This window comes from Procambarus clarkii, chromosome 85 (assembly GCF_040958095.1).
Source record: "Procambarus clarkii isolate CNS0578487 chromosome 85, FALCON_Pclarkii_2.0, whole genome shotgun sequence".
Taxonomy (NCBI): Eukaryota; Metazoa; Arthropoda; class Malacostraca; order Decapoda; family Cambaridae; genus Procambarus; species Procambarus clarkii.
The window spans coordinates 19652328-19673437 of NC_091234.1; the positions used below are offsets into that span (position 1 = coordinate 19652328).

Below are 21110 nucleotides of genomic sequence, written 5' to 3' on the forward strand. Positions count from 1 at the left end.
GAGTCTCCTAGCAGCACCATGGAGTTTCCTAGGCCTGGTGAGTCTCCTAGCAGCACCATTGAGTTTCCTAGGTCTGGTGAGTCTCCTAGCAGCACCATGGAGTTTCCTGCGAGTGGTGAGTCTCCTAGCAGCACTATTGAGTTTCCTACGAGTGGTGCGTCTCCTAGCAGCACTATTGAGTTTCCTACGAGTGGTGAGTACTAGCAACACCCATTATTTATCCAACACCTGGCGATTTCTAAGCAACACCCGTTGAGTATATGTGGCGTGACTGAGTGAGTCAGCTGCAGCCTTGTGAGTTTCCAAACACCTGATGTGTATTCAGTGAATTTCATGCACGTGTTCCCATTGAATTTTTCAGCATCAGGGTTGTCCGTAGTGTTCAGCTTGCTTTTATTTTATCCACGTTGAGGCTCTCACACCTGATGTCTGGTGAGTTTTTATTTTTTGTTTACCACAGACGTGGCTACACATTTACAATGCTAATCCAGCAGTTATTCATTTTCTTGTCCTCTATTGACAGGGTTAGAGGTCTGTTAAACATGTAATTCAGTGATTTATTGACCAATCACAGGTGATTGTAGTGCTTTTAAAAATGCTAAACTAAGCCACAATCATAAATATACAGATTTACGTCTGTCCTACATAGTGTTCGAGGTGTCTTTTTACATAGTCATTAATGTGCGTTTACAAAGGATAAATGCAGTTCTGACCAGCTTCCACATGCCCTGTGTACATATACACACACACACACACACACACACATACATGTATACACAGTTCTTGAAGCCGTCATACTGTGGGTGTCTTCTGCAGGAAATGTGGCAAATTATACTAATATCCAAGCTCACTCGATACAAAATTTCCATCCTTACTAAGATTCACGTATCATTGTTAGTTAAGATGGAAGGTGATGAATGTAGTTGAGAAGATGGAGAGATATATATATATATATGTCGTACCTAGTAGCCAGAACACACTTCTCAGCCTACTATGCAAGGCCCGATTTGCCTAATAAGCCAAGTTTTCATGAATTAATGTTTTTTCGTCTACCTAACCTACCTAACCTAACCTAGCTTTTTTTGGCTACCTAACCTAACCTTACCTATAAATATAGGTTAGGTTAGGTAGGGTTGGTTAGGTTCGGTCATATATCTACGTTAATTTTAACTCCAATAAAAAAAAAATGACCTCATACATAGAGAAAAGGGTTGCTTTATCATTTCATAAGAAAAAAATTATAGTAAATATATTAATTCAGAAAAACTTGGCTTATTAGGCAAATCGGGCCTTGAATAGTAGGCTGAGAAGTGAGTTCTGGCTACTAGGTACGACATATATATATATATATATATATATATATATATATATATATATATATATATATATATATATATATATATATAATATGCCGATCTGACACTAGGAAGGGGTATCCGGCTGCGCCCGGGTCTCTCTCATCCCCCTCTTTCCCCACTACCTCCCCCCTCTACGAATCTCTTCCTCGCGTCCAGTTACTACCTTCACTCACCTTCACTCATCTTCACTCATCTTCACTCATCTTCACTCACACAAAGTTGTAACCAAGCAAACCATAACATTATAAATCAAATTGATTTTGCATTCTTTTCATTCTTGTCATTCCGTGTTTTTTTTTCCGTCTCGTGCCTTGTGTTGGTCCTTGGCGCCTGTGTGCCGCAGGGCGGGGTGCTGGCGACGCAGGCGTACCCTGGGGGCCTGCTCTCTGGGGGCACCGACGGGGCTATTGCCCTCTTTGATACGAAGCTTAACAGGGTCTCCACCCTCTCAGGTCAGTAGTCAGAGCTTTTCCTCGTATGGTATTTTCATTCGGTTTAATAGAGATGTATACATTATTTAATTGGATGTTTAGCGGGGAATTGAACATTGTCTTGGTTACTCTTAGCATACCTTGAGGTTATCTTGAGGTGCTTCCGGGGCTTAGCGTCCCCGCGGCCCGGTCGTCGACCAGGCCTCCTGGTTGCCGGACTGATCAACCAGGCTTCCTGGTTGCCGGACTGATCAACCAGGCTGTTGGACGCGGCTGCTCGCAGCCTGACGTATCACAGCCTGTCGCAGCATGGAACCAAACAATGTCGCTGTGGATGTGTTCAACAGGGAACTGAACATAATGACCTTGTGTGTGTTCAAAAGGGACCTAACAATACAGCACTACAATTTTTTTTAGAATCCTTGCTGGTAATATTATGTATGAACATGTACTTTTTTTTTCTACCACAGACGTGGCCACACATTTACAATGCTAATCAGCATATATACATTTTCTTCTGTCCTCCATGGACAGGGTTAGAGAAGTGTTAAACATATAGTTCAAGGGTTTATTGAACACTCAACCACAGAAGGTGATTCGGTGCTTTTAAAATGCTAAGCTAACCTACATACTTAAATACATATACACAGATTTACGTCTGCCCTACATAAAGTGTTTGATGTGTCTTTTACATAGTGTCATTAATGTACATTCACAACATGTTGAACTGAACGGGGTGAGAATAGCTTGAGCTACCTCGTCTTTGTGTGTATTTTACCTCAATAAACTTATTTCAATTCAATTTCAATATTGGTAGTACTTTTTGACTGGAAATTGATGTATACTCATGGAACATAAGTTTACCGGGAGCTGCGGAAGGTTTACTGACCCAGGGGCCTGATGGCTGAGTGGACAGCGCTCAAGGTTCGTAGTCCTGTGGTTCCGGGTTTGATCCCGGGTGGAGGCGGAAACAAATGGGCAGAGTTTCTTTCACCCTGAAGCCCCTGTTGACCTAGGAGTAAATAGGTGTCTGGGAGTTAGACAGCTGCTACGGGCTGGTTCCTGGGGATGTGTGACAAAAAGGAGGCCTGGTCGAGGACCGGGCCGCGGGGACGCTAAGCCCCGAAATCATCTCAAGATAACCTATAAGAGGCAGGTCTAATTTATCTCCCCGCCCCCCAGACTCATTCGTATACATGTGTCGCCTACGCTTGAAACAAGCAGGCGATCCTGCGTCTATAATGTTACTAGTCTCGGGCGATTGTGCAGTAACAGTTGAAAGTGATTTTGACTTGAACGATGTAAGCGCCCGGATAGCTCAGTCGGTAGAGCATTAGGCTTTTAACCTAAGGGTCCAGGGTTCGAGTCCCTGTTCGGGCTACATGTTTAGTGATGAAACCTTTGAACATATAAGTCGCTGTTATCTTAATGTAATATAGGTAATGAATTAATGGATCTCCCAATATTGAACATTCCAATTGTAAACTGTTCAACTTTCAAATGTTGAACAGGCTTAAAAATAATGTGAACAAGCTAGTACATACTCTCCAACCTATGTGATAGCCTTGAGGGCGCCTAACAGCTGGGTGGACAGCGCTTTGGATTCGTAGTGCTGAGGTTCCGGGTTCGATCCCCGGTGGAGGTGGAGACAAATGGGTAAAATGTTTTTCACCCTGATACCTCTGTTACCTAGCAGTAAATAGATACCTGAAAGTTACAGTAGCTACGGGCTGCTTCCTGGGGGTGGAGGCCTGGTCGAGGACCGGGCCGCGGGGACACTAAAGCCCCGAAATCATCTCAAGATAACCTCAAGATAGGTAATCAAAAGAATAATAGGCTTAAGAAATATATATTTTTATACATAATTGTGTTCATAATATGTATAATTATACATAATTATCTGTTCAATATATTCAATGAATATCGTTCACCTGTATGTGTAAAATTCATGTTTTAATTAAGCCTTTAATTTAGTATATTCGTTTTGTTTACGGATATTAAATTGATTTGAAAAAAATACATCACATCAATCCCCCGGATGAAAATTATTGATAACATTAATATCTGCTGAAAATAGTCTTGTATTAATGAGGTTATCTTGAGATGATTTCGGGGCTTTAGTGTCCCCGCGGCCCGGTCCTCGACCAGGACTCCACCCCCAGGAGGCTGCCCGTGACAGCTGACTAACACCCAGGTACCTATTTTACTGCTAGGTAACAGGGGCATAGGGTGAAAGAAACTCTGCCCAGTGTTTCTCGTCGGCGCCTGGGATCGAACCCAAGACCACAGGATCACAAGTCAAGCGCCTAGCCGGTCGGGGGGGGGGGACTATTATATGAGGGGGAAACTATTAATACTTAACACTATTACAACACATTTACCAACCAAAACTCTATTACCAACCGAAACACTTACAGCGATAAAACTGTTGGTATGTGATGGATTCTTCCTTTCCAGGAGGTGCAAGCTTAGTGTATAAGACGCCTGGACCAATACATTCCCTGGCTGTCTTTAATGACAAGGTAAGTACAACTTCTGTATGTAGTAAGTAATCAATATTGTTGCTGTAACACAAGGTAAGGTTATTTGAGAAGGCACTCGGCCAGTATGACTATATATTTTACTGCTAGTTATATCTTATAACTGCTAGTTATATCTTTTACTGCTTCACATATCCTATATAGCACTTGGATATGAGGACAAGGAGCTGGTATAGGATGGAGAGAGGGGGAATGGTTATCTTGAGATCTTGAGGTTATCTTGAGATGATTTCGGGGCTTTAGTGTCCCCGCGGCCCGGTCCTCGACCAGGCCTCCACCCCCAGGAAGCAGCCCGTGACAGCTGACTAACATCCAGGTACCTATTTACTGCTAGGTAACAGGGGCATTCAGGGTGAAAGAAACTTTGCCCATTTGCTTCTGCCTCGTGCGGGAATCGAACCCGCGCCACAGAATCACGAGTCCTGCGCGCTATCCACCAGGCTACGAGGCCCCCATAGGTGCTCGATGTGGGGGGGGGGGGGTTTCTTTTTTGCTTTCACGACTGCTATGCGTACGTCGCCAATGTACATGTGGCAGACGCTTCACGATACTGTCGGAATTAGCAGAATAGAAAATACGAGAGCACCCGTACACGGCCTGGGAGCAAGGTCGAGTTAGAGTCCTTGAGGGCCTCTTCTCAGACTAGTCTCACCTGGTCCTGCTCCACGTTGATCGTTGGAATCTCCTCAATGATTTAACACTAAGGGACTCCTAGGGTCCTCATTAATTTTTTTTTTTTTTTTTTTTTTTTTTTTTTTTTTTTTTTTTTTTTTTTTTTTTTTTTTTTTTTTTTTTTTTTTTTTTTGATATATACAAGTTGAGATAAATACAAGTTGTATTTATTGGTTGTATTAATTGGTTAATTGGTTTTGAGATAAATTAATGAATTAATTGAGATAAATTAATGTATTAATTGGTTTTGAGATAAATACAAGTTGTTACATTCTTGTAGAGCCACTAGTACGCGTAGCGTTTCGGGCAAGTCCTTAATCCTATGGTCCCTGGAATACGATCCCCTGCCGCGAAGAATCGTTTTTTCATCCAAGTACACATTTTACTGTTGCGTTAAACAGAGGCTACAGTTAAGGAATTGCGCCCAGTAAATCCTCCCCGGCCAGGATACGAACCCATGACATAGCGCTCGCGGAACGCCAGGCGAGTGTCTTACCACTACACCACATTACATTTATAGTTCAATGAATTAGGCAACTCGGTGTTGAAGACACGTAGAGCTGAAGGCTTGAGTAATGTTGGCAGTATTCAGAAGTGGTTCAACGGAAACACCACATAAAGCTTAACAGTAGTTTATTAACTAACTTAACCACTAATACAAAGGGTGCTTGATTTACTTTAACTTGGCGTCATGCTATGGCCTTTCTGAAGTAAATAAAGTAATTCTTTACTTCTACTTCTTTACTTTATTCTTTACTTTTAATTCTTTACTTTATTACTTGTCTGAAGTAATAGTCTTCGTCTTTAGCGAGATTCTTGACGTCTGACTAATCGACTCGTATCCACTCGTGGAAAAACTTAACACAGTTGACAGCCAATCGTTAACACGGCAAACCTAACTGCCGGTATATCTTGAGGTTATCTTGAGATGATTTCGGGGCTTTTTAGTGTCCCCGGTCCTCGACCAGGCCTCCACCCACAGGAAGCAGCCCGTGACAGCTGACTAACACCCAGGTACCTATTTTACTGCTAGGTAACAGGGGCATAGGGTGAAAGAAACTCTGCCCATTGTTTCTCGCCGGCGCCTGGGATCGAACCCAGGACCACAGGATCACAAGTCCAGCGTGCTGTCCGCTCGGCCGACCGGCTCCCACGCTCGGCCGACCGGCTCCCACGGTATGCAAAGGAATCACAAGAGTTCCAACCGGATACTCGGTAATGATATGCAATAAATCAGAAATACACTGTCAATGGGACATGCAATAACATGCACAATAATATCACACAATAACTAAATGTGTGGTGTATGTGAAGCTCACATTCACAGGCGAGTGAAATGCCGTGATACCACACAGATAACCAACCACGCATACACCGTCGATTCACCTATAACCTGTGACAGGTATGAGAAGGTGAGAAGTGTGGTTGATACCTCACGGGAGACATCTCCCGTCACGCAGGGTGCCGTCGCACCTCCACAGATCTCCAGTATCAGCTCTTGATACTGGTAATGGCTCAAAAGGGCCACCACTTACGGGCTATTCATGCCCGTGCCACCTTTTGGGTGGCTTAATCTTAATCAATCATCGGTTGATACCTCAGATCAACACGCAATACAACAATGACAAGATCTTGTACTTACAGATGGGGGTACCTCTTATTTACTCACTCACTCAGTACGTGCACGTGTTACGGGCTATTCATGCCCGTGCCACCTCTTGGGTGGCTTAATCTTTATCAATCAATCACGTGCACGTGCGTCAGGGGTGTGAGAGGTCGGAACGAGCACCATGCTGTGGGGCTCGGTCTTTTGTTGCGGGGTGGTCAGATAATGGTCTCTCAAGATTCTCCCACAGCTGACTTGAATGGCATTGCAGAGCACAGTGCACAGACCTTCGTGCACAAGCCCATCTCTCTTAACCCTGGAAAGTCGTCCCTTCACCTTCTAGTGTGTGGTCTGGTCAACTTACTTTAGCCACGTTATTGTGACTCGTCACCCTATTCTGCATGAAAGATTGCACACTGTAGATCAAAAAATTGCTACAAGTTCATCTAACCATTAGTAAAATTTGGGTACAGCACAAGAATATCTTCTAATATTGCCGTGTGTATGAAGTAATTACAGAGCTCAAAGTACCTCATACCATTTGGTATGAAATCACTGATAACATGTTGTTGTTTAAGATTCGCTACTTGGAACAAAAAGTTCCAAGTAGCACGGGCTATGGTGAGCCCGTAGTCACTGATAACAGGGCAATCACAGATAGGTTTGAGGGTATATATTAGCTCTTGGTTTACATTTTTTTTCAACCTGTTCAACATTTGAAACTTGTTTAACAGTTTACAATTGGAATGTTAACCATTGGGAGATTCATTACCTATTACATTAAGATAACAGCGATCTAGAAGCTCTCAAACATTGATCAAAGGTTTCATCACTAAACATGTAGCCCGAACAGGGACTCGAACCCTGGACCCTTAGGTTAAAAGCCTAATGCTCTACCGACTGAGCTATCCGGGCGCTTGCTTATAACACTAAAAGTCACTTTATGGTCATCCCCTTGAATACAAATATTCCGCGAAGCTTTTGGGGTAATTCCTTGACACTCGTTTGTCTTGGTCTCCCCATATCTCTTACCTCCGTGTTGAGTGCTCTAAGGCCCTTACCCTCCTTCGGGTCTTGTCCCATACTTCTTGGGGGGCAGATAGGCGCACTCTCCTTGCTTTACATTCCTCTCTCGTCCTGTCTAAGCTCGATTATGGGTGTCCTGCTTACTCGTCTGCTTCTCCTTCTACTCTTCGCCGTCTTGATGCTTTGCACCATACTGGGTTGCGCCTCAGTTCTGGTGCCTTTCGTTCGACTCCCGTCCTTAGCTTGTATGTTGACACTGGCTTCCTGTCTCTCCAGGACCGCCGTGATCGCTACTGTCTTCGCTATCTTGCGCGGTCCTTGCAACATCCTTCCTCTCGTCTCTGTCGTGCTTTAACTTTTACCCCTCCTGCGGTTCCTGTTCCTCTTCACCACCTCCCTCTTTCTGTCAGGTTATCTCGCCTGCAGGATTCTCTTTCCGTTCGTATTTCTGATGTTTCTCCTCGTGTTCCTTCTTTGCCCCCGTGGAGGGTCCCTCTTCCGCGGTTTTGTACATCCTTGACCCGTATCACTAAAGCTTTTACCCCTCCTACGGTTCTAAAACGCCTTTTCCTCGAGCACTTTTCTTCTCACTCCCGCTCCATTTCTGTCTTCACCGATGGGTCTAAGTCAGCGGACGGTGTTGGCTACTCTGTTGTTTTTCCTGATCGCACGTATATGTGTCGCTTACCTCCGGAGACTAGCATCTTTACAGCGGAACTTTATGCTATTCTCTTTGCTCTTCGTCTCCTGCTTTCTCGTTGTCAGTCTTCCTTTGTGGTTGTTGTTGACTCTCGTAGTGCCCTCATGGCTCTCGGGTCCTTTAATCCGGTTCATCCAGTAGTTGTCGAGATCCAGCATTGGCTGTTTCTCGTTCACAGTAAATTTAAGTCGGTTGAGTTTTGTTGGGTTCCCAGCCATATTGGCGTGTCTTTAAATGAGCGTGCGGATGCTGCCGCCAAGGAAGCTGTCCGCTCTTGTCCCATCTCTCGTAAAGGCATTCCGTATTCCGACTTTTACCCGGTTATCCATTCCTCAGTCCTTACCCGTTGGCAGGCTTCTTGGTTGTCTGTTACTGGTAACAAGCTACGTACTCTTAAATGTTGTTTCCTCGTGGCCGTCCTCCTTCCACCGTAACCGGCGATGGGAAACAGCTCTGGCGAGGTTGCGTATTGGCCATACTCGCTTAACCCATGGTCACTTGATGGAGCGCCGCCCTGCTCCTTATTGTCCTAGTTGCATTGTCCCTCTTACGGTCGTGCATGTCCTTCTTGAATGTCCTGACTTCCAGGACGAGCGTGTGTCTTGCTTTCCGACCGCCCCTCGCGGTCACCTGTCCCTCAATAGAATTCTTGGTGACTCGGATACTTTTGATATCGTTCGCCTTATGCGTTTTTGTTCTCGTATTGGCATCCTTGGTGATATTTAGCGCCCTCTGATTATCCCGCACATTTGATGGTGCTACATAGCCTTCCCGGTTTGGTGCCTTCTGTTGATAATTACTTGCTTACCTAAATAAACATTTTATTTTATTTTTTATTGAGTTATCTGATTGTTGTTTAGACCCTAGGATGTTAGAGATGGCTATCCATTATGGCAAGGAGTTTTGGGGTTGCCCCTATTTCTGTTCCTACTAACTTTTTCCACTACCCCACACAGGATAGGCATGGGGTGCATAATAAGCAAACGAAACAAACTACTAAACTGGTTTCTGCCCGAAACGCTGCGTGTACTAGTGGCTTTACAAGATTGTAAATACTATGCTATGTATTCTCACAAACCCAATGTACCTTCTCGTATATAAATAAATACAACTTAATGCACTGGGAAAATGGATTGAGTTGGGTAGAGGTTGAATAATTATACGGATAATATATAGTCTTCTAATCATGGCAATAATCCAATCTTCCTGTGGGGATACATTATGGTATAAAAATCTCGTCTTTTCTTAGTACTACGAACTAGTTCAGTGTTACATGTATTGTTAAACAACTGAACAAAAGTTAGTTAAGCGAAAGTAAATGCTGTTGGAATCTTTTAGTGTTATAAGCAAGCGCCCGGATAGCTCAGTCGGTAGAGCATTAGGCTTTTAACCTAAGGGTCCAGGGTTCGAGTCCCTGTTCGGGCTACATGTTTAGTGATGAAACCTTTGATGAAATTTGTGTGAGCTTGTAGTTTGTGCTGTTATCTTAACTATTATCAAATATTCTCAACTAAAATAATTTCAATATGAAGTGACGAAATTATGGATATTAGGCGTCAGTGAAAACAATTGCCGCCTTATACAGCCCATCGTCCTCTGGAGCGTTCACAACAGCTCTAATGTACCAACCCGTTCTCGCAAATTAAATAAGTCAATATTGACTTATTAAATATGTGCATAGGTGACATACTTAACATAATAGTTTCCCTTGAAAAGCTTCATAGAAAACACCGACCTTACCTAAACCTTAGTATGTTAAGATAAGCATCTTATTGCTTCATAATTACAATTATTACCTAACCTATAATAGGTATAGGTTAAGTAATAATTGTAATTACGAAGCAATAAGATGCTTATCTTAAGATACTAACAAGGTTAGGTAAGGTCGGTGTTTTCTATGAATAATGTACACAGATCACACTAACGTGATGCATCAAATGAACAAATCCACAAGGGCCGTGATTAAGGCAGTGTCTGGGATGCTCCTGGACGCAGGTTCGAATCCTCGTCACGGCCCTTGTGGATTTGTTCATTTAAACTAATGTACTAAATTGCCCGACCCTAACAGAGGACCCACGAATGGAAACTGGGACATCACGTCAATTTTGCGAGCCGCTATGATTTTTATTTTTGCCCCAAGAGGATTTTTACGTCAAAAAACGTATGCGACAGTAATCACACGCATAAGGGAGTATCTAAGCAACAGGAAACAGTGAGTAACGGTGAGGGGGGAGATGTCACCAGCGGAGTCCCACAGGGCTCTGTACTTGGACCCATCCTGTTTCTAATATATGTCAACGATCTTCCAGAATGTATAAACTCATTCCTCTCAATGTTTCCTGATGCAAAAATTGAGAAGAATCAAGACAGATGAAGACACAGACTACGGGATGACCAGGACAAACTGGTGGAATAGTCTAGAAAATGGCTACTAACGACATTTATGCAGGTTTCCCATACTTGAGGTCGATCTCGAACCCATTGTTGTGACGACTTATATTGAATTTTGTAACTAGCTCATCAAGACTGTAACTTGCTTAGCTAAATGAATTGTGGGGTTCAGTCCCTGAGCCCCTTATGTGCCTCTGTAACCCTTTCCACTACCGCCCACAAGATGGGTATGGGGTGCATAATAAGTGAACTAAACTAACTACCCATACTCTATGGGGGTTTAGTTCGTCAGGAGCTAGATCCCCATCTCGTAGGATTGCCACATAATGCAAACTTCTTATATATAATAACTAGGATATCCTCAAGAACACGAAAGTCAATGAAGCCATTACAAACTTCACGGAACATCATACTGGCAGGTCTAATCAATAGGTATTCATTAGTGTAATGTTAGTGACCTAGTTCCTACTTTGAGAGTTTACTTATAGAATGTTTCATGATTTGGAGAGTTGTCACTTGCAACCACCTGTCATAGGTATCTGTAGCACAAGCTGGTCTTGGCAATTACTGTCTTACTCTGTCTAGACTAGAGGAAGTCTGTCTTGCTCTGTCTAGACTAGAGGAAGTCTGTCTTGTTCTGTCTAGACTAGAGGAAGTCTGTCTTGCTCTGTCTAGACTAGAGGAAGTCTGTCTTGCTCTGTCTAGACAGAGGAAGTCTGTCTTGCTCTGTCTAGACTAGAGGAAGTCTGTCTTGCTCTGTCTAGACTAGAGGAAGTCTGCCTTGCTCTGTCTAGACTAGAGGAAGTCTGCCTTGCTCTGTCTAGACTAGAGGAAGTCTGCCTTGCTCTGTCTAGACTAGAGGAAGTCTGCCTTGCTCTGTCTAGACTAGAGGAAGTCTGCCTTGCTCTGTCTAGACTAGAGGAAGTCTGCCTTGCTCTGTCTAGACTAGAGGAAGTCTGCCTTGCTCTGTCTAGACTAGAGGAAGTCTGCCTTGCTCTGTCTAGACTAGAGGAAGTCTGCCTTGCTCTGTCTAGACTAGAGGAAGTCTGCCTTGCTCTGTCTAGACTAGAGGAAGTCTGCCTTGCTCTGTCTAGACTAGAGGAAGTCTGCCTTGCTCTGTCTAGACTAGAGGAAGTCTGCCTTGCTCTGTCTAGACTAGAGGAAGTCTGCCTTGCTCTGTCTAGACTAGAGGAAGTCTGCCTTGCTCTGTCTAGACTAGAGGAAGTCTGCCTTGCTCTGTCTAGACTAGAGGAAGTCTGCCTTGCTCTGTCTAGACTAGAGGAAGTCTGCCTTGCTCTGTCTAGACTAGAGGAAGTCTGCCTTGCTCTGTCTAGACTAGAGGAAGTCTGCCTTGCTCTGTCTAGACTAGAGGAAGTCTGCCTTGCTCTGTCTAGACTAGAGGAAGTCTGCCTTGCTCTGTCTAGACTAGAGGAAGTCTGCCTTGCTCTGTCTAGACTAGAGGAAGTCTGCCTTGCTCTGTCTAGACTAGAGGAAGTCTGCCTTGCTCTGTCTAGACTAGAGGAAGTCTGCCTTGCTCTGTCTAGACTAGAGGAAGTCTGCCTTGCTCTGTCTAGACTAGAGGAAGTCTGCCTTGCTCTGTCTAGACTAGAGGAAGTCTGCCTTGCTCTGTCTAGACTAGAGGAAGTCTGCCTTGCTCTGTCTAGACTAGAGGAAGTCTGCCTTGCTCTGTCTAGACTAGAGGAAGTCTGCCTTGCTCTGTCTAGACTAGAGGAAGTCTGCCTTGCTCTGTCTAGACTAGAGGAAGTCTGCCTTGCTCTGTCTAGACTAGAGGAAGTCTGCCTTGCTCTGTCTAGACTAGAGGAAGTCTGCCTTGCTCTGTCTAGACTAGAGGAAGTCTGCCTTGCTCTGTCTAGACTAGAGGAAGTCTGCCTTGCTCTGTCTAGACTAGAGGAAGTCTGCCTTGCTCTGTCTAGACTAGAGGAAGTCTGCCTTGCTCTGTCTAGACTAGAGGAAGTCTGCCTTGCTCTGTCTAGACTAGAGGAAGTCTGCCTTGCTCTGTCTAGACTAGAGGAAGTCTGCCTTGCTCTGTCTAGACTAGAGGAAGTCTGCCTTGCTCTGTCTAGACTAGAGGAAGTCTGCCTTGCTCTGTCTAGACTAGAGGAAGTCTGCCTTGCTCTGTCTAGACTAGAGGAAGTCTGCCTTGCTCTGTCTAGACTAGAGGAAGTCTGCCTTGCTCTGTCTAGACTAGAGGAAGTCTGCCTTGCTCTGTCTAGACTAGAGGAAGTCTGCCTTGCTCTGTCTAGACTAGAGGAAGTCTGCCTTGCTCTGTCTAGACTAGAGGAAGTCTGCCTTGCTCTGTCTAGACTAGAGGAAGTCTGCCTTGCTCTGTCTAGACTAGAGGAAGTCTGCCTTGCTCTGTCTAGACTAGAGGAAGTCTGCCTTGCTCTGTCTAGACTAGAGGAAGTCTGCCTTGCTCTGTCTAGACTAGAGGAAGTCTGCCTTGCTCTGTCTAGACTAGAGGAAGTCTGCCTTGCTCTGTCTAGACTAGAGGAAGTCTGCCTTGCTCTGTCTAGACTAGAGGAAGTCTGCCTTGCTCTGTCTAGACTAGAGGAAGTCTGTCTTGCTCTGTCTAGAGGAAGTTTCTGTCAGCAGGTCATAGTTGGGACGGAGAGGAACGAGGTATGGACAGTGTTCTTGCCGGGTGACGGAGGACAGGAGCCCGGCTTGGCGGCTGCCAGAGAGGAGAGCGAGTGCGAGGTGCAGGGGCACGGCCTAGGCGAGGTGTGGGGCTTGGCGACGCATCCCACCTTGCCCATAGCAGTCACCACCTCAGACGACCGCACTGTCAGGTTAGTACGGGGCCCAGATTCACGAAGCAATTACGCAAGTACTTACGAACCTGGGGCCAGATTCACGAAGCAGTTACGCAAGTACTTGCGAACCTGGGGCCAGATTCACGAAGCAGTTACGCAAGTACTTACGAACCTGGGGCCAGATTCACGAAGCAGTTACGCAAGTACTTACGAACCTGGGGCCAGATTCACGAAGCAGTTACGCAAGTACTTACGAACCTGGGGCCATATTCACGAAGCAGTTACGCAAGTACTTACGAACCTGGGGTCAGATTCACGAAGCAGTTTCGCAAGTACTTACGAACCTGTACATCTTTCCTTGATCTTTGATGGCTTTGGTTACATTTATTAAACAGTTTACAAGCATGAAAACTTGCCAATCAACTGTTGTTATTGTTATAAACAGCCTCCTGGTGCTTCCGAGCTCATTAACTGTTTAATAATTGTAAACAAAGCCGCCAAAGATTGAGAAAAGATGTACTGGTTCGTAAGTGCTTGCGTAACTGCTTTATGAATCCGAATTGCTTAAGTGTTGGTAAACAGAGCAGCGCATGGATGTAAGTAGTGCTCATGATGTCTGCTAATAATGCTCGTGTGCATGTTGCTTAGTATTATGCCCGAAACGCTGTACGTATTAGTGTTGATGTGTTAGATTCAGCTACTCTGAACCCGTAGTGGACTTACCTGGCACAGGAGCGGGGCAAGTAGCACGGGCTATGGTGAGCCCGTAGTGGACTTACCTGGCACAGGAGCGGGGCAAGTAGCACGGGCTATGGTGAGCCCGTAGTGGACTTACCTGGCACAGGAGCGGGGCAAGTAGCACTGGCTATGGTGAGCCCGTAGTGGACTTACCTGGCACAGGAGCGGGGCAAGTAGCACGGGCTATGGTGAGCCCGTAGTGGACTTACCTGGCACAGGAGCGGGGCAAGTAGCACGGGCTATGGTGAGCCCGTAGTGGACTTACCTGGCACAGGAGCGGGGCAAGCAGCACGGGCTATGGTGAGCCCGTAGTGGACTTACCTGGCACAGGAGCGGGGCAAGTAGCACGGGCTATGGTGAGCCCGTAGTGGACTTACCTGGCACAGGAGCGGGGCAAGTAGCACGGTCTATGGTGAGCCCGTAGTGGACTTACCTGGCACAGAAGCGAGGCCTATATTAGTGGCTTTAGGCATAGTATATACTAACTCTAGAACTCCAACATTGTTTGTAACTCATTTTGTATATAAACTTTTACCTGAATAATCATTAATAATATTATTATGACAGAACTCAAATTATCATGATATATTAATTAAATAATCAATTCATATATTGAATATTGAAATATTCAGGTTGCATTTTTTTTACCATGTCATGACGCAGTGGGCTAGAGCACGCCTGGGAATACCCAGCACATCGGTTCGAGCCCTCGTCACAGCTCCTATTGTTGTTGTTGTTAAAGATTCGCTACTTGGAACAAGCAGTTCCAAGTAGCACGGGCTATGGTGAGCCCGTAGAGCTCCTATTGATTTATTCAATATTATTATTAAACAGAGTATCAAGCGTTGTACACAAGTTGACAATAAGTTGAGGTGTTGGTGTACAATTGTCAAGAACAGGAATCCAATTGGACTTAACAAGGTCCACTTAGCAGAGAGGGAGAGGGGGAGAGAGGGGGACGGGGGGGAGGGAGAAGGGGAGAGGGGGACGGGGGAGAGGGAGGGAGGGAGAGTGGGAGAGTGGGAGGGGGACGGGGGGGAGAGGGAGGGAGCTGTCTCGGTCAACTAACCGGTCACAACTGGTTAAGGGAGTTTGTTTGTTGCCGGCGATGGCGGCTAGTTTATTGTGCACCTCATACCCATCCTGTGAGCGGTAGTTTATTGTGCACCTCATACCCATCCTGTGAGCGGTAGCGCAAAAAGCATTACAGAGGGCACAATATCAGACCTCATCTTAGATTATTACATAAACAATTTCATCTATCTTTCACACCTTATAGTTACAATGTCAGCTAGTTACAGAGAAAGTGCTATTTCAAGAGCTATATATTTACAGTAAGTCGTCATACATTAATGGTAGGTCTTATCGCTAATACGGTACATAATAGTTTGACCAATGGAGATAGTCATAGGGTATTTGACCAGACCACACACTAGAAATTGAAGGGACGACGACGTTTCGGTCCGTCCTGGACCATTCTCAAGTCGATTGTGTGTGGTCTGGTCAACATACTTCAGCCACGTTATTGTGACTCATCGCCTGCATAGTCATAGGGTAGCTTCGTTTATTATTAGTCTTCACAATACACTATTTGTTTCTTAATCTCATATGTCGTTTATCTACTGGAAGCGAAATATGGATACAGTGCAAGGATTTCAGGTAATTTATCCATGGTAATAAGATAGGTTGCCATATCATACAGTGAGAGCTTAGATTTATCTCTAAATGACTCAATTTTACTACAATCCAAGATATAGTGTTCGAGTGTGTGTCCCTGTCTTTGTCCACACTTACTTCATCTAGATCCCTATACAAGCCGAACTGCCAGAGATACTTGTAGCCAAGTCTTATACGAGCTGTGACATCTGTGTGCAGTGGATTTGCCCTTGAGGATTTGTTCATTTGATGCATCACGTTAGTGTGATCTGTGTAGGTTGTAACGGTTCTATTGTTACGTAAAGTATGGTGACAAATAAACACAGACACTAAGATACTATATATATATTTGGTCGAATATACAGAAGTACACAGGTGATACTTTGGTGTGAGTTGAGCGCACTGAGCGTCGGTACAGTATCTCGCAAGTGTCTGCTCTAGACCACACTTGAAAGTAAACTCTGGTTAATGTTTGCTATTCTGCTGCTTATATGCTCGGGCAACACCTCACCTCATTCATCTCCAAAGGTTGACAGGAATATTAACAATGCATTTGGAGCGAGAATATTATTGGGATAATCTACTCGCTACAAGGTGTTAACATTAATCCTGAATCAGGGGCGGGTTGTATCCTGTGAGAGAGACTTCCACAATATAACTGGCGTACTATTCTATGGTGTATGGTGTGTACTATGGTGTACTAGTATGTATTGTACTATTCTCCAAGCACGTCGTCTGCATCTTGCCGCTCCCACTCTTGTCAGCATGAGGCTAGTACACTTATATTGCACCACAAACGTAGTGTCCCCCCCAGTGGCCGCCCTCCTACCACCGTAAACGGCGGTGGGAAACTGCTTTGGCACGGCTGCGGGTTGGCCATACTCGCTTAACCCACGGTCACTTAATGGAGCGCCGCCCTGCTCCTTATTGTCCAAATTGCGTTGTCCCTCTTACAGTTGTGCACATTCTTGTTGAATGTCCTGACTTCCAGGACGAGCGTGTGTCTTGCTTTCCGACCATCCCTCGCGGTCACTTGTCCCTCCATAGAATTCTAGGTGAATCGGATATCGTTCGCCTTGTGCGTTTTTGTTCTCGTATTGGCATTCTTGGTGAGATTTAGCGCCCTCTGATTATTTCGCTCTTTGATGGTGCTACATAACCTTCCCGGTTTGGTGCCTTCTTTTGATAATTACCTTCTTATCTTGAGGTTATCTTGATGATTTCGGGGCTTTTTCTAGTGTCCCCGCGGCCCGGTCCTCGACCAGGCCTCCACCCCCAGGAAGCAGCCCGTGACAGCTGACTAACTCCCAGGTACCTATTTACTGCTAGGTAACAGGGGCATTTAGGGTGAAAGAAACTTTGCCCTTTTGTTTCTGCCTCGTGCGGGAATCGAACCCGCGCCACAGAATTAAGAGTCCTGAGCACTATCCACCAGGCTACGAGGCCCCCCCCTCTTACCTTATGTTGCACCAGACTCACCAGCATGAGGCTATTGCTCTCATATTGGACCTTTACAATCTGTGAGTAGGCTGCCCGTACAGCCATAGAACTGACCACTTCTAGATGTGACCAAGCATGGCTATGGCCTGTCCTGCAGCTGAGCACGTCTACTTGTTAACATACAGACTTGGACCACAGTACAGGTATACTGCACCGACATGAGTACGAGAGGTCACGACCTCTCCGTAGGGTGCAGTCGCACCTCCACAGATCTCCAGTATCAGCTGACGATACTGGTAATGGCTCCAAAGGGCCAACACTTATGGGCTATTCATGCCCGTGCCACCTTTTGGGTGGCTTAATCAATCAATCGACATGAGTAATCACATTTCTTTGGGGCTGTGAACTCGTCCACAGGCTGAGTAGGGCCCCAGCCTGTGAACTCGTCCACAGGCTGAGTAGGGCCCCAGCCTGTGAACTCGTCCACAGGCTGAGTAGGGCCCCAGCCTGTGAACTCGTCCACAGGCTGAGTAGGGCCCCAGCCTGTGAACTCGTCCACAGGCTGAGTAGGGCCCCAGCCTGTGAACTCGTCCACAGGCTGAGTAGGGCCCCAGCCTGTGAACTCGTCCACAGGCTGAGTAGGGCCCCAGCATGCTCTTCCCAGCTTTTGTCATGCTGGGACTTGATTTATTAAACGTCTCCGTGGCGTAGTGGTAAGACTACGAACCCAAGCAAGTAGCAAGTAACCGATTACGGGCTCACCATAGCCCGTGCTACATGGACATTTCGTTCTGAGTAGCTATATCTAAAACAATACAATAATACAATACAATAATACAATACAATACAATTTTATTTAGGTAAGGTACATACATACAATAAATATTTACAAGGATTGTTTGACTTATAGGTAGAGCTAGTACATACAATGCCTAAAGCCACTATTACGCAAAGCGTTTCGGGCATGATAAACTTAAACGATAAACTTAAACGATAAACTTAAACGTTGTTCGTAAAACAACAACAAAGTAACCGATGCAGAGAAAACGCTAGTATTACGATACTAGACTTTTGACTAATACAGCATACGTTTAACGGATTGTAGATTACGAAAAGCATGCGACATATTAGGTGAGAGGCCGGATCGATACCCCTCGCTTTGAGTGGATATAGCTCCTGAAATAGCACTTTCTCTAACTAGCTGACATTGTAACTATAAGGTGTGAAGGATAGATGAAATTGTTTGTAATTATCTAAGATGAGGTCTGATAAAGACCTTTTGTGCCCTCTGTAATGCCTTTTGCGCTACCGCTCACAGGAAGAGTATGGGGTGCACAATAAACTAGCCGCCTTCGGCGACAACAATCAATCAAATCAGAGTGCCGATCCTCGTACATTAACAAGCGAATAAGGCATTGTGTGTGTTTAACCAATGTAAACAAGAATCGCGATATTTCCAGACAAAACTCACGAAGCTTTATTCGTGTAAATTCGTGGCAGCCAGAGAATAGTCTTCGTGGTGTAGTGGTAAGACACTCGCCTGGCGTTCCGCGAGCGCTTTGTCATGGGTTCGTATCCTGGCCGGGGGAGGATTTACTGGGCGCAAATCCTTAACTGTAGCCTCTGTTTAACTCAACAGTAAAATGTGTACTTGGTTGTAAAAGCGATTCTTCGCGGCGGGGATCGTATTCCAGGGACCTGCCCGAAACGCTACGCGTACTAGTGGCTCTACAAGAATGTAACAACTCTTGTATATATCTCAAAAAAAAGTCATAGCTATAACATTTAAATAGTATAAACACCAGATTCTACAAATATGTAAAATTGTCATAGACGCAGACCTGATATTTCCTTATCGTCACATGTTTGCAGGAATTAATACAAATATCTTTCGCAGACTGTGGGACTTGGAGGAGAGGCGGCCAATGGCGACCACTGTGCTGGAACATGCGGGGCGAGCAGCGGCCTTTAGTCCAGATGGTCTGTTTGTGGCAGTGGGCCTGATGCAGGGCACCTTTGTCATCCTCCAGGCAGAGTGAGTCCTTCCATACTTCATCCTCCTCCAGGCAGAGTGAGTCCTTCCATACTTCATCCTCCTCCAGGCAGAGTGAGTCCTTATATACGTCATCCTCGTCCAGGCAGAGTGAGTCCTTATATACGTCATCCTCGTCCAGGCAGAGTGAGTCCTTATGTAGGTCATCCTAGTCCAGGCAGAGTGAGTCCTTCCATACTTCATCCTCCTCCAGGCAGAGCGAGTCCTTGTATAGGTCATCCTCCTCCAGGCAGAGTGAGGTCTTGGACACTATGAACACACAACAAAGCTGGATACAGCCGCCGGACTTGATCTAAGTAAACACAGTTGGTAACCAAGTACCAAAATGAGTGACAGGTACTACGTGTTAATTGTTGTTTAGTATCAGGGTACACGAGTGCCGTGAAGGGTGAGAGCTTACTCAACTTCCTCCAGTTCAAGTAAGTTTATTGAGAAAAGTACGTACGTCTCAAAAGGATAGAGTAGCTTAGGCTATTTCTTCCCTTGATTTCCTCCAGGACAGTTACCCGAGTGCATTAAATCACTGTCTCTGCTTGCTTCTTGCCTCAATTTTGTCCCTGCTTTTTATGAAGACCACACCAGCCATTTTCTTCTCGGGGCCAAACAGTGGGACTGAACCAATTCCACATCTTCAATATTTTCTCATAAAACATCACGTTCTTGTGATTTTAATGTGCACTTTCTTCATTTCATATTGTGGTTAATTGAATGGACGTGAAAGAGAGCTGGAGGTGAAGCATAGCGTGAGTGACCGCCAGGAGCAGCGGAGTGACCTCAAGTATTCGCCCAGTGGCCTCTTCCTCGCTGTTGCTTCTAATGATAACTTTGTAAGTCTCAGTCGTCTCTATAAGACACTCAAAGCTGACAAGTGATGAAACCACCAATTGCCTGGGAGGCCTGGTCGACGACCGGGCCGCGGGGACACTAAGCCCCGGAAGCACCTCAAGGTAGTCTCTTATGGTTTGGTTGGGTATTCCTGGTACGACTTGCAGACGAGGAGTCACAACGTGGCTGAAAAATATGTTGACCAGACGACACACTACCCGCCAAACACACACCGAAACTACGACGTTGGTACAACGATCGAACAAGTTTTAACACCTCCTAACCAGTTATAACAACCAATATATCAAGTTGTAACAACGTTCTAATACGTCATAAACACGTTAAGCCAAGATGTAACAACTTTATTACAAGTTGTAACAAGCGGAAAATAGAGACAGTTTCGGTTTGTGTTTCCAGGGTAGAAAGTGAAGGGACGACGACGTTTCGGTCCGTCCTGGACCATTCTCAAGTCGATTGTTAGACTTGAGAATGGTTCAGGATGGACCGAAACGTCGTCGTCCCTTCACTTTCTAGTGTGTGGTTTAGTCAACGTGTACGACTTTTTTTTTTAAAGTCGTAGGTTCGGGGTTCAGGTTGTAAGTTAAGTTCGTAGGCTCAGGTCAGTTTCAGGTAGGTTCAGGTCACAGGTTCGGGTTGTAGGCTGAGGTTGTAGAGCAGCAGTTTATCAAGGTGAATCAAGATTGGAGAGAAATGTCAATAATTATGACAAGAAAGTGATAAGCTTGGACAAGAGAGGTTATCTTGAGATGATTTCGGGGCTTTAGTGTCCCCGCGGCCCGGTCCTCGACCAGGCCTCCACCCCCAGGAAGCAGCCCGTGACAGCTGACTAACACCCAGGTACCTATTTTACTGCTAGGTAACAGGGACATAGGGTGAAAG

The 21110-nt window shown here is 45.3% G+C and overlaps 1 protein-coding gene and 3 non-coding genes across 8 annotated transcripts in view; 3 read left to right on the plus strand and 1 right to left on the minus strand.

Moving 5' to 3' along the window:
• LOC123746682 (echinoderm microtubule-associated protein-like 5) overlaps positions 1-21110 on the plus strand; it is an 88035-nt gene that overhangs the window by 25179 nt on the left and 41746 nt on the right. For all 5 annotated transcript variants that reach the window (XM_069316765.1, XM_069316767.1, XM_069316768.1 and 2 more), the window contains 5 exons: positions 1702-1810; positions 4247-4311; positions 13338-13534; positions 19230-19367; positions 20107-20212. In XM_069316765.1, the coding sequence (XP_069172866.1) occupies positions 1702-1810; positions 4247-4311; positions 13338-13534; positions 19230-19367; positions 20107-20212 (615 nt within the window). The remainder of the gene's footprint in view (positions 1-1701; positions 1811-4246; positions 4312-13337; positions 13535-19229; positions 19368-20106; positions 20213-21110) is intronic.
• On the plus strand, positions 3097-3169 carry TRNAK-UUU (transfer RNA lysine (anticodon UUU)). Its single transcript has one exon. It is a non-coding gene; the product is annotated as a tRNA-Lys (tRNA).
• Positions 7450-7522, minus strand: TRNAK-UUU (transfer RNA lysine (anticodon UUU)). The gene has a single exon. It is a non-coding gene; the product is annotated as a tRNA-Lys (tRNA).
• Positions 9686-9758, plus strand: TRNAK-UUU (transfer RNA lysine (anticodon UUU)). Its single transcript has one exon. It is a non-coding gene; the product is annotated as a tRNA-Lys (tRNA).